This window comes from Eurosta solidaginis, chromosome 1 (genome assembly GCF_040869045.1).
Source record: "Eurosta solidaginis isolate ZX-2024a chromosome 1, ASM4086904v1, whole genome shotgun sequence".
Taxonomy (NCBI): Eukaryota; Metazoa; Arthropoda; class Insecta; order Diptera; family Tephritidae; genus Eurosta; species Eurosta solidaginis.
Window position 1 is genome coordinate 282,417,621 of NC_090319.1, and position 11,524 is coordinate 282,429,144.

General features: G+C 38.5%; 2 protein-coding genes across 6 annotated transcripts in view; one reads left to right on the top strand and one right to left on the bottom strand.

The window, feature by feature from the left end:
• Positions 1–7,852, top strand: part of LOC137237395 (glutathione-specific gamma-glutamylcyclotransferase 1) — a 112,597-nt gene extending 104,745 nt beyond the window's left edge. For all 5 annotated transcript variants that reach the window (XM_067760967.1, XM_067760968.1, XM_067760966.1 and 2 more), the window contains 2 exons: positions 6,320–6,398; positions 6,501–7,852. In XM_067760967.1, coding sequence (XP_067617068.1) covers positions 6,320–6,398; positions 6,501–6,937 — 516 coding nt within the window. In that variant the 3' untranslated portion in view covers positions 6,938–7,852. The remainder of the gene's footprint in view (positions 1–6,319; positions 6,399–6,500) is intronic.
• Positions 7,853–8,718: 866 nt separating this feature from the next.
• Positions 8,719–10,818, bottom strand: Rpn9 (regulatory particle non-ATPase 9). Its single transcript, XM_067760965.1, has 7 exons — positions 10,600–10,818; positions 10,418–10,531; positions 10,201–10,336; positions 9,821–10,123; positions 9,670–9,761; positions 9,339–9,603; positions 8,719–8,925 (listed from the first exon to the last, which is right to left on the bottom strand). Exons 1-7 carry the CDS (start codon positions 10,707–10,709, stop codon positions 8,797–8,799), a joined length of 1,149 nt encoding a protein of 382 aa, XP_067617066.1. The 5' UTR covers positions 10,710–10,818; the 3' UTR covers positions 8,719–8,796.
• Between the last annotated feature and the right edge of the window lie 706 nt (positions 10,819–11,524).

An 11,524-nucleotide genomic window follows, 5' to 3' on the forward strand; every position in this document is an offset into this window, starting at 1 on the left:
CTCTTAAAATGCTCAGTAACACCTTTCGTTTGATACCCATACCGTACAAACATTCTAGAGTCACCCTTGGTCCAGCTTTATGGGGATATCTCGAAAAGGCGTCCACCTATAGAACTAAGGATTACTCCCTTTTAAAATACTCATTACCACCTTTCATTTGATACCCATATCGTACAAACACATTCTAGAGTCACCCTGGCCCACCCTAATGGCGATATCTCGAAAAGGCGTCCACCTATAGACCTAATGCCCACTCCCTCTTAAAATGCTCAGTAACACCTTTCGTTTGATACCCATATCGTACAAACATTCTAGAGTCACCCTTGGTCCACCTTTATGGCGATATCTCGAAAAGACGTCCACCTATAGAACTAAGGATTACTCCCTTTTAAAATACTCCTTACCACCTTTCATTTGATACCCATATCGTACAAACACATTCTAGAGTCACCCCTGGCCCACCCTAATGGCGATATCTCGAAAAGGCGTCCACCTATAGACCTAATGCCCACTCCCTCTTAAAATGCTCAGTAACACCTTTCGTTTGATACCCATATCGTACAAACATTCTAGAGTCACCCCTGGCCCACCCTAATGGCGATATCTCGAAAGGGCGTCCACCTATAGACCTAATGCCCACTCCCTCTTAAAATGCTCAGTAACACCTTTCGTTTGATACCCATATCGTACAAACATTCTAGAGTCACCCTTGGTCCACCTTTATGGCGATATCTCGAAAAGACGTCCACCTATAGAACTAAGGATTACTCCCTTTTAAAATACTCCTTACCACCTTTCATTTGATACCCATATCGTACAAACACATTCTAGAGTCACCCCTGGTCCACCTTAATGGGGACATCTCGAAAAGGCGTCCACCGATAGACCTAAGGCCCACTCCCTCTTAAAATGCTCAGTAACACCTTTCATTTGATACCCATATCGTACAAACAAATTCTAGAGTCAGCCCTGGTCTACCTTTATGGCGATATCCCTAAATGGCGTTCATCCATAGAACTATGGCCTACTCTCTCTTAAAATACTCTTTAATACCTTTCATTTGATACACATGTTATACAACCACATTCCAGGGTTACCCCAGATTGATTTTCCTTATTTTGTCTCCATAGCTCTCAACTGAGTATGTTATGTTCGGTTACACCCGAACTTAGCCTTCCTTACTTGTTTATAATAATATCAAAATTTAACTGTCTTGCCAAAACGGATTCAACACAAAGCGTGGCAATTCCTGAAACTCGCTCTTGAGATGAAGTTTTTGATTCTTGAAAGGACGCTGAATGAACGTTCTGCACTAGCTACAGAGTAGCATTTAGCAATTCCGATGGTGACAGATCTTTATCAAAATTTGCTTCGTAAATGTGGTTCAAGTGAATTATTTCGCATTCTAAGCGTTGAGAAACGTCCTACTTGTATTTTTCGACAAATTTTGCTGCACTCGCCCGAACCGTAGTTTCATCCATGTCTTCAAATTGCCACAAAAAAGAAAACGTCTCGTTCAAACTTCTCATAGCTGAAAATCGTTCAGTAATGCCAGTGATTACCGAATCAACGATCACCAGGAATGTATTGTTTTTAAAATCAGACTCTGGATCATCCGCAATCATCTCATTTCCATTATCTTCAGAACGTCTTTTGGGGTTTCTCTTTCGAATGTCCGGAAACTTTGCCGAGATGTTCAGTTGAATAGCAGCTGTTTTGCATTCGTTTAAAATTGTATCCCATTAGTTCCTGATCAACTTCAAATCAGCCAAAAAGGCATCTAGATGTCGGACCTCAACATCTATGGTGGCGTCTCTAGCTTGGAGATCCACGTTTCTTTAATTAATGGTAGTCAGTATTTTGAACCAAATTGAGGGCAGCAAGATACTTTCGATGTACTTGAGAATGCCGGTAACATCGCCGTATGCTTGTGCAGTCAAATTTGGCTTTTGGCTGAAAGACTATGAAGAGAGCTCGGTACATTTTTTTTGAGGATGTCCCATCGTTGTGGAGTGCTGCTGAAAATAGTAAAACATTTTTGTACAACTCCTAAGAAAGTAATTGCAACCGCACAACATTCTGCAGCATCAGCACCACATCAATTGAGACTGTGGGTTGCACAAGGCGAGTAATCAGCATTCGAGTTTTTGTCGAGAATGTGACGTAGTGGTCCGTTGTAAGCTCCTTTCATATTGGCGCTGTTATCGTGCTCTTGTGCACGACAATCTTTTAATGGGATTTCATGTTTACCTAGAGTATGGCAATTCACGAATGCCAAAAACCGTTCTTGAATTGTAAAATTTGAGTTAGCGCAAAATGAACGTAGTCAACGTGAATAGCATCAGGTATAGCATCAACGATAATAGCAAAATACTCGGCTTTCTTGCCTTGATCTAATATAGTTTCCCTCGCGTGCTTTGCACGAATTCTATAAACTCGTTCTGAATGTCTGGGGAAAGTTAGTGAACTTGTAAACGTTTATGTGCTGTTGTGAAATCATAACTTTCTCCAAATGATCTCTAAGTATCGGATAATATTGGCTTATGAGATCTTAGATGCCCAAAAAATTTCCATCGTTTCGTTCACCAAGACATATACTTTCGCCTTTGAAAGCTAGGCCTCTTTCACCCAAAAATAAAAATAAAAAAAGAGTGTCCAAAGTTCTATAAAGAATTTCTTTCCACTTTTGAGTTTCAGTGATTAGCTGTTCATTGATAAGTGTATCAATAGTAGCCTCCTTTTGAATTATATTTTGTAAAGATCGCCATGGAATATAACATTTAATGTGATCCTGGAATTTCGAATATCCGCAGAACAAGTTTTAGGTCGATTTAAAGTATTGGTGCTTAATAGACGACATGGTAGGCAATAAAAAGCATTGCTACTGGCACTCCACACTAACCAGACACGCTCCACTTTCTCTCCATTTGGCAAGATTCTGTTTAACAACGAGGTAGGAAATGTCTCGTCATGACGATCACGTGATAAAATAACAGGACACTTTTGATGACCTCAACGAATTATTTCGTTGACTTCTTCAGATCGCAAAAAGTCATTATTCAGGGTACCGATATCGAAGTCGTTTAAATAATCTGGACTTTGATACAGAGTTGGTGGTATTGTTGGAAGACTTTTTAAAGATGAACCTTCATCAGTGTCACCACGAAAACTGTACGATTTCGGACTCATGTAAACACACATTTTTGTTTGATGTTTTTATTGTCTCCTGAGGAGACCCAGGTAAAAAATCATTATCAATATTCGTTGCTTTTGAAATTCGGCTTAAAATTTGCACATGGAACAACTAAAGACTCTCCTGAATTAAAAAAAAAAGTACTGGCTGACAACATTTCACCAAGATTATGTAAACAAATTTTGGATTACTTTCTGGTATGAAAGGCGTGAAAACTTAGACCCACTTTTAGAATAGCAAGTTAACTTTAAACTCAGAGTTAACCTGACATTAGGGGTTAAACTCATACGTTTTTGTCAACTTTTTTAAGTTAAATCTGAGCTAAAAAAAATTAACGTGCCGTTCTACAAGTGGGCCTTAATAGATAAAAATATCACTTTTTCCTGTAACAAATCAACGAAGCCAACGGAGATTGGCGATGTCATTACTGACCAAGTATACTCCAGGCTATGCCCTGATGTAGACATTTCACGTGTATATATACTTTTTAATCATTGGCCATCAATCTCCATCGAACTATTGACCATTTGAACATCCGCGTCGATGGCACTACGCTACCGACTGTCCTACACCCCAAAATCTTGGGTGTGATGTTTCCAGAGCCGTAATAAAATCCTCAAATCTCTTGCTGGCAGTACTTGGGGAAATGACAAAGAAACGCTAATTACCACTTACAAAGCAATTGGCCAGCCGATTGCATGCTACGCGTCCCCAATATCGTCACCGAACCTATGGCATACACACTGGAAGAAGCTACAGGCCTGACAAAATACTGCTCTCAGAACCGCCAGGGGCTGTCTTCTTATGTCCCCAGAACACCATCTACATAATGAGGCGAGAATACTCCCCTCAGGGAGAGAACGAGATGCTAATCAAACAGTTCCTGTTGAATAAAACCTGGGCATCCGAACAGATATCTGATTGATGAGCCAACACCGACCAGGGGCTTAAGGAGCCATCTCCATAAGCATTATGATGAAATACGGCACCTGAGAACTCAGCCGTATGGCGCCAAAAACCACAAGCAGGTCCTCAGTGAACTCCACACACAGGCGTTGGACCTTTATGCCAGGAATTGCCCGGTGAATCCAGTACTCAAAGAACAGTACCCAAAACTTGCGGAAGAGGAATGCACACTCCCCAGGGAAACGCTAGAGTGACTCGACTTTGATCTACATACTGTAACAGGTTAAACTCTTAGCTATCCAGAATCAACCCCGGCATACAAAACATATGTCCTGGTTGTAACGTGTCCCCACATGACACCAACCATCTCCTTAATTGTAATGTGGAACCAACGCCTCTATTAACACCCCTCTCATTATGGTCCACCCCTGTTGAAACAGCAAGTTTTCTTGGACTCCCGTTAGAGGACATTGATGACAATTTGTGATCGGTCGCACCTATTGGATGGGGCGAAGCACTGCTACAACAACAACAACTATTGACTATGTAGGTTTAATAGAACCACATGCAGAAATTGAAAACAGTCACTTAAAAGCCAACTCTTGTCGGCTGGAGACACTCATCCTCGTTTCCATAACGAAAGTCTCTATCTGTTATTTATGTTTTCCTTATATTTTCGCTCTAATATTTCCTCTATAGCCTTCACGATCTAACGCAATTGCATTCATCAACTTTCGTCAGTATTCTCACGCCCACACGACGCACAATTTTTACACGTCCGCTTATTTGTTTTGAATCTACATTTGTAAATTTACTATTTTCGCCAATCGCTGACTGACACGTGTACCAACAAACTTGAAATAAATAAAATCAATTACAACAAAAAATAAGATCTTTTTTGGCGCATATTCAAATTTCCCATGATAAGCCCCATTTCGTGTTAGAGACACGCAACGTCACACCATAGGGAGTGACGTCTGCCTCTTAACTTGTCAATGTCTAATAACACTCTGGCACGTTTCCGTGGACACCAAACGTATTAAAACTCGATTTTTTCTCTCTTCGTTTATGACCGTTTGGCGGATTTCCCCGGAATATAGGCGAAGTTTACGATATTTCTTCGTAAACCGTTTTACACCTTGATACTTTCTATCCTAGGCCCGGGGACTTTCCCCAGGGTTAATTTTGTGAGTTACTAGGAACTCGTATGTGACCCCGAGAAACAAGCATGGAAGACTCGAATTAGCGCCGACCTTATATAAATGGTCAGCTAAACAGTATTTATTCTTTGTATGTAACGAAAAAGCATCTGTGAATTTTGTTCTGTTTGCAGGGTGAATGAAATTATTTGAAATGATGCATAATATTTAGTTTGTGTTGCATACTTCTAGGCGCATATAAATACAATTCTAAATGGATTTGTTAAATGTTGATAGTTATATACAATGTATATATATATACTTACATATATATGTATATTATACATACTTACATATAATAAACTCTTTTTATTAGCTTGTCGTACTTGAAATTTTTTCAGCCGTGTTCCGTCCAAGGTGGTTCCGGATTCTCCTCAATTCGTTAGCTTACAAACAGATAGGATGGGATTTGTTTCTTTGCCGTATATGAATTCGGTGAGCTCGGCTTATGCCTCATCGGAGAGTACTAAAATCGTATGGTTCAGCAAAATCTAAAAGCCTGAAATCTAGGCTAAGGACGTTCAGTTTCTGTACTATTCCGCTTAAGTAATTGGTATTTGGGTTGAGCTATTTCTAAAGTATTTATAAGTTGACAAATCCTACAATTCAATTTTGAATCAACTACCTCACAATAGAATAGCCAATGAAACATTGTGGGTTTTTTCTCAAGCTTCAACATTTGCTATCTTAGAAAAAATTTCAATTGGGAAAAAAAAACAAATTAAGCGAATTGTTTAATTTGTTTTGCTTTACAATTGAAATTTTTTTGTAAGCGGGCAGAAAAATTTTGAAGCTCTAAAAAAAACGTAAAACTTTAAAAGTGGTGAAAATGGCTAACCTAATTGTAGATGTTACCGATAGGAAGTTTCATAAAGGACACTCATGTAGTTGTAGTTTTAGTTCGTGAAAGTCACAGTATTGATTACAATATGTTCATATTTTATAATATCTACAAAAGTAAAAGATTTTATTATGTGTAAGTTATTTTAAATTAAGAAATTATTTTAACCTTCTTTTGCAGGGCATCACCTGGGGTTGTGCTTATAAAATTACCGGCAGCAAAGCATTGGATTATCTAAAACAGCGTGAATGCACATTAGGTGAGTTCCACCCTTTCCGATCTCTCTATCCCCTCATTACAACTGATTTTCCAATACAATCCTTTTCAAACTAAATTAAATTTCCTCTTTATTTCATTTCAGGTGGTTACATTGTACTCGAAACGAAATTCTTCCCGCGTGTGGCTTCCTATGATACACCCTTTAGTGGTGAAGCAGTTCCTGTGTTGGTTTATGTTGCAACTCCAGATAATTGTCATTGGCTTGGCGAAGATACGCATGAGAATATAGCTGAAAACATTGTCGAATGCAGTGGCTCAAATGGACACAATGTCGAGTATTTATTGCGTTTAGCAAATTTTATACGGGAGGAAATGCCCGAAGTGGTCGATACACATTTATTCGAATTAGAGTTCCTCGTATTGGAGAAATTGCATCAACGTCAAATACCTCTGTGGTCTGTAATGGGCATGCCACCAGAACGTATACGTCGTGATTCACATGAAGATATCAAACGGCCTCCAACATTCGAATTTACTTCTCGTATTCCAGAACGCAAACTACGTTGCTTGAATATTTGATTTGAAATCACGAGTGCAAGTGATGCTCGTGGTACACAATTTAATGGTCTTCTGAGAGATTACAACAAGGCTGGCTGTAATAAATTGTTGCTTTTTTGATATATACGTAGATGATTGATGATAGGCGCACAATTAATATAAGTTTGTAGATCGTCTAAGAAAACATGAGTGAATGTAGACCTCAAAAAAATTGATAAACATTATTCAATTAAAGCACGAAGATAAGATTCAGGTCATGCTATCTTGCTATCAATAATGAAATTAGTTCGCGTGTAAGGAAAAAAACATATTTTAAGTGGTGAATTCTTTAAACGCGCACTGATGGCACGATGGTATGTGATGTTGGTTTCTGAATATCAAGTATTCTATCCTCTTTGATTCTATCTGTACGAAATACATTTATATGTACACACATTCAAAGTTGACTTTCAATGTAATCATGTATCATTTTACTAACATCGTCTATCATTGGATATATCGTGATAATATAAGAGTTATAAGAATTTTCCTCAAATATTCACTTCCGGCTTGTATAAAATTTGCTTTAAATTCAACTGGCTTGAAATCAATTTACCATCATAATACAATCAGTGATAAAGCGAACTAATTTACAATAAACATAAAATATTGTATACATTAACTGCTGTAAGAGCATACAAAAAAAATCCGAGATATTTAGGCATTTCACAAGGCCTCCTATTCCAAAAATTAAAAAAAAAATTGTATGTGAATAAGACACTCTTGTGAATTGTCCATTTATTTAATATATAAGACTTCCACGCGTATTATAAGAATGAAAACAACTACATTATATAAAAATATTGTTAACATAATTGTAATAATTGTTTGGAGAATAATAAAGATCTTATCAAAATGTAGTATACAACAAACAATTTATTCCAAATAAAACCAAAAACAAAACAAATCGATACAAGTTGTCTTAGTTAAAATGCAGAAATGAAACAAAAAAACACAAGCAGGTCCTTGATGAACTTCACAAACAGGCGTCGGACCTTTATGCCAGAAATTGTCCGGTGAACCCAGTACACAAAGAACTTGCGGAAGAGGAACGCATACTCCCCAGGGAAACGCGAGTCACTCTGGCTCAACTTCGTTCTGGATATTGTAACAGGTTAAACTCTTACATATCCAGAATCAACCCCGACATACAACAAAATGTATGCCCCACTTGCAATGTGTCCCCACATGACACCAACCATCTCTTTAATTGTAATGGAACCAACGCCTCTAACGCCCCTTTCATTATGGTCCACCCCTGTTGAAACCATGAAACCACAAGTTTCCTTGGACTCCAGTTAGAGGATATTGATGACAATTTGTGATCGGTCGCAGATATTAGGTGGGGCGAAGCATTGCTACAACAAAAACAACATTAAAATGCGTTTTGTTATAGTTCACATTTGCATGTTGTTGTTGTTGTAGCGATTAGGTTACTCCCCGAAGGCTTTGGGGAGTGTTATCGATGTGATGGTCCTTTGTCGGATACAGATCCGATACGCTCCGGTAACACAGCACCATTAAGGTGCTGGCCCGACCATCTCGGGAACGATTTATATGGCCACATTGAACCTTCAGGCCATCCCTCCCTCCCCACCCCCAAGTTCCATGAGGAGCTTGGGGTCGCCAGAGCCTCGTCTGTTAGTGAAACGGGATTCGCCGCTCGAAGGTGAGGTTGACAATTGGGTTGGAGAAGCTATATGTTGCGCTACACAACCCCTTGAATCCCCTTGCATCATAAGCCACAGTAGATAGCAGTGCTGTATTGGCATATTATGCTTTTTATTTTCATTTTGTAAGCTAAATAATTATAGAAAAAATACACAATAAGTATTTTATAACTAATTAGTTAAAATTTCAGCCGCACGCGTTTCCATTAGTTTCTCCATTGATGTTATGGATGCCATCCAATGATCTAATGTAGTGGCCATGCCAGCAATTTGTTTACGGCCCAATACGCGTGGTTGTACCTGTTAAACAAACAAATAAACATTGGATCGAACTTTAAAATTTTACTAAACTGGCGATCAGGAAATGACTATATAATTCTAACATAACGCTAAAAGTGGATTATTTTTCTAGAAGAATTAATCTAGCACAGCTCAGGACTTTTATAAAGTGCCGAATCTAACAATGGCTTAAGGCGCGGAAATATTCATCAAGAGTCGTGAGACTCCCACTCATCTGGCTTCATAATTTCAACGATCAAAACCCTGTAGACTATACCATTTGTTTGACATTACATGGAATAAGTTTGTTGGCATGTGAATGACATTTTAACGTAAGCTACGTAGACTTTCTCAAAAACGTTCCACTTTCAAGATTTCAGAATATATAACAAGATTTTTTAAATATATAACAAGATATTTCTAACGCCACATACCCATGACATATTTACCACACCAGCAACTTGATCTATTTCACCACGCACTAAGTCTTGTGCTAGTGCTTTCATTATCAACAATTCCACTTCTTTGATCGGCAATGTTGTCTCTCTGGCGATTTCTTCAAATGATATTGAACGTTGTGTAGCTGAACGTTGGAACGTCATTTCCATTAGACATAGTAGTGAAATTTTTTGCCGTAATTTAACTTCTTGCGCTGCCAAGTCGGGTATTTTTGACCAAATTTTTGACATCTCGTTAAACCTGGGAAAAAATCAAAACCACGTTTATCAAAACCCGCCCACACAGCTCTCTGGCAAACAGTCTTACTTTGGTATGTTTCCCGTATTGAAGGCTTTCAATAAATCAACAAGCCATTCGTTATCAGTACCTTTTAGAGATTCCAAAATAGGATGTGCAAGCTATATAAAATAATTTTTTTTTACCAAAATTTCTGAACATTTTTTTTTATTTTCATTACCAATTCGCCAATATTGTAAATGCCGTCCCCCAACAAAGCAGCTAATCCTAGAAAAAATGCTTGCTGCGCCCACTGACCTTTTGGATAATCATCCAGAGAACAGCCAAGGAATTGCAAACCACAACGGTAGTAATCGCTGTGTTTACCGACACGTCGATAGTATTGTGAAGCGAGCATATAGAATTTCCCATGAACTGGTGTCACATTTCCAGCTTCCTCAAGCACATCACGCAGTTCTTCGATAATTTTCTTTGTGGCTTCCAAATCGTTAAGGTTTGTTAAGTGTAAATTACCTTGTAATACCTAAATAAAAACAAGGAAATATGTTTTAATACCACGAGTTTAAAAATAATAAAATAAGCAGTCCATCTTTAATTTACCCTGATGTACCACACAGCTTCATCGCAAATATTCACTTTTTCCTTCAGTTTTTCTAAAAACTCGATGGCTTCTTTTTTATCTGATATATGTTCAACTACTACTTCCAGTATCTGCACTAGTCCATACGGATTTATTCTAAGTTTGGGAAAATATATACGATGAAATGCCGAAACTCTTAACCTCACTCGTCGGTTAAGGCTATAAATAAGTACTCACTTCATTTCAAATGATGATATGAAGTTTTGATACAACTGCAGCAGCGTATCTTCATCCTGCAGAGCTTCATGGCGTACAAAACGTGTTAACAAAATGGTTAACTCATTCCATAATCTAGGAATATAGGATTGTAATCATCCCATTATAAATAATTTAAGTCGGATTCTCTATCAAATTCTTACTTCTCATTGTACAAATCTTCAATAGTCGTCCATTCGGAGGCAAGCTCTTTGTTGGTAGTTTTCTTTTGTGCTTGCAAGTAAGCGGTTACATTGGGTGTTGGCGCTGCCATTGTGCGGAATATATATCAACTTTTAATTAGTTTTTATACAAAAAATACACACATATCCATCAAGCGCTGGACCAGTAAAAAAATTTTGCAATTCACAGTGACGCAGTTGTCAAAAATAAAAAAAGATGTCAGCATTGGTGTTTCGCAACATTCAGTTTTGTGTAGGAGCAGTACGACGTAGCTATTATCCGATAGAGGGAGCAACATGAATTTCTATAAAGAACATTTTGATAGAACTCCTTCGCTTTCACGCTTCACACTTGCTAAACTATCCAAAGTGAAGCTAATGGTAGGGATTCAAGGGGTTGTGTAGCGCAACATATAGCTTCTCCAACCCAATTGTCAACCTCACCTTCGAGCGGCGAATCCCGTTTCACTAACAGACGAGGCTCTGGCGACCCCAAACTCCTCATGGAACTTTGGGGTGGGGAGGGAGGGATGGCCTGAAGGTTCAATGTGGCCATATAAATCGTTCCCGAGATGGTCGGGCCAGCACCTTAATGATGCTGTGCTACCGGAGTGTATCGGATCTGTATCCGACAAAGGACCATCACATCGATAACACTCCCCAAAGCCTTCGGGGAGTAACCTAATCGCTACAACAACAACAACAACAACAAGCTAATGGTATTACCCCGGAAATGAAAAAATTTTTTGGGTTACATTACTTTAGATCACAACTGCTAAAACTCGTCAAAAAATATCGGAGAGGTGTCAAAATACGCATTTCGATCCCAGGGCCACGAATCCGAAAGCGGAAATTTAAAATTTTATTTTTGTCAAAAGGTATTTTCAAAAAACCGAAAAATGACTCC

Coding starts and splice junctions, on each gene's coding strand:
- Rpn9 (XM_067760965.1), bottom strand. CDS start 10,709: ATGGCAGCGCCAACACCCAATGTAACCGCTTACTTGCAAGCACAAAAG. Junction 10,337..10,417: donor ATATCATCATTTGAAATGAA/GTGAGTACTTAT, acceptor TCCCAAACTTAG/AATAAATCCGTATGGACTAG. Junction 10,124..10,200: donor AAGCTGTGTGGTACATCAGG/GTAAATTAAAGA, acceptor GTTTTTATTTAG/GTATTACAAGGTAATTTACA.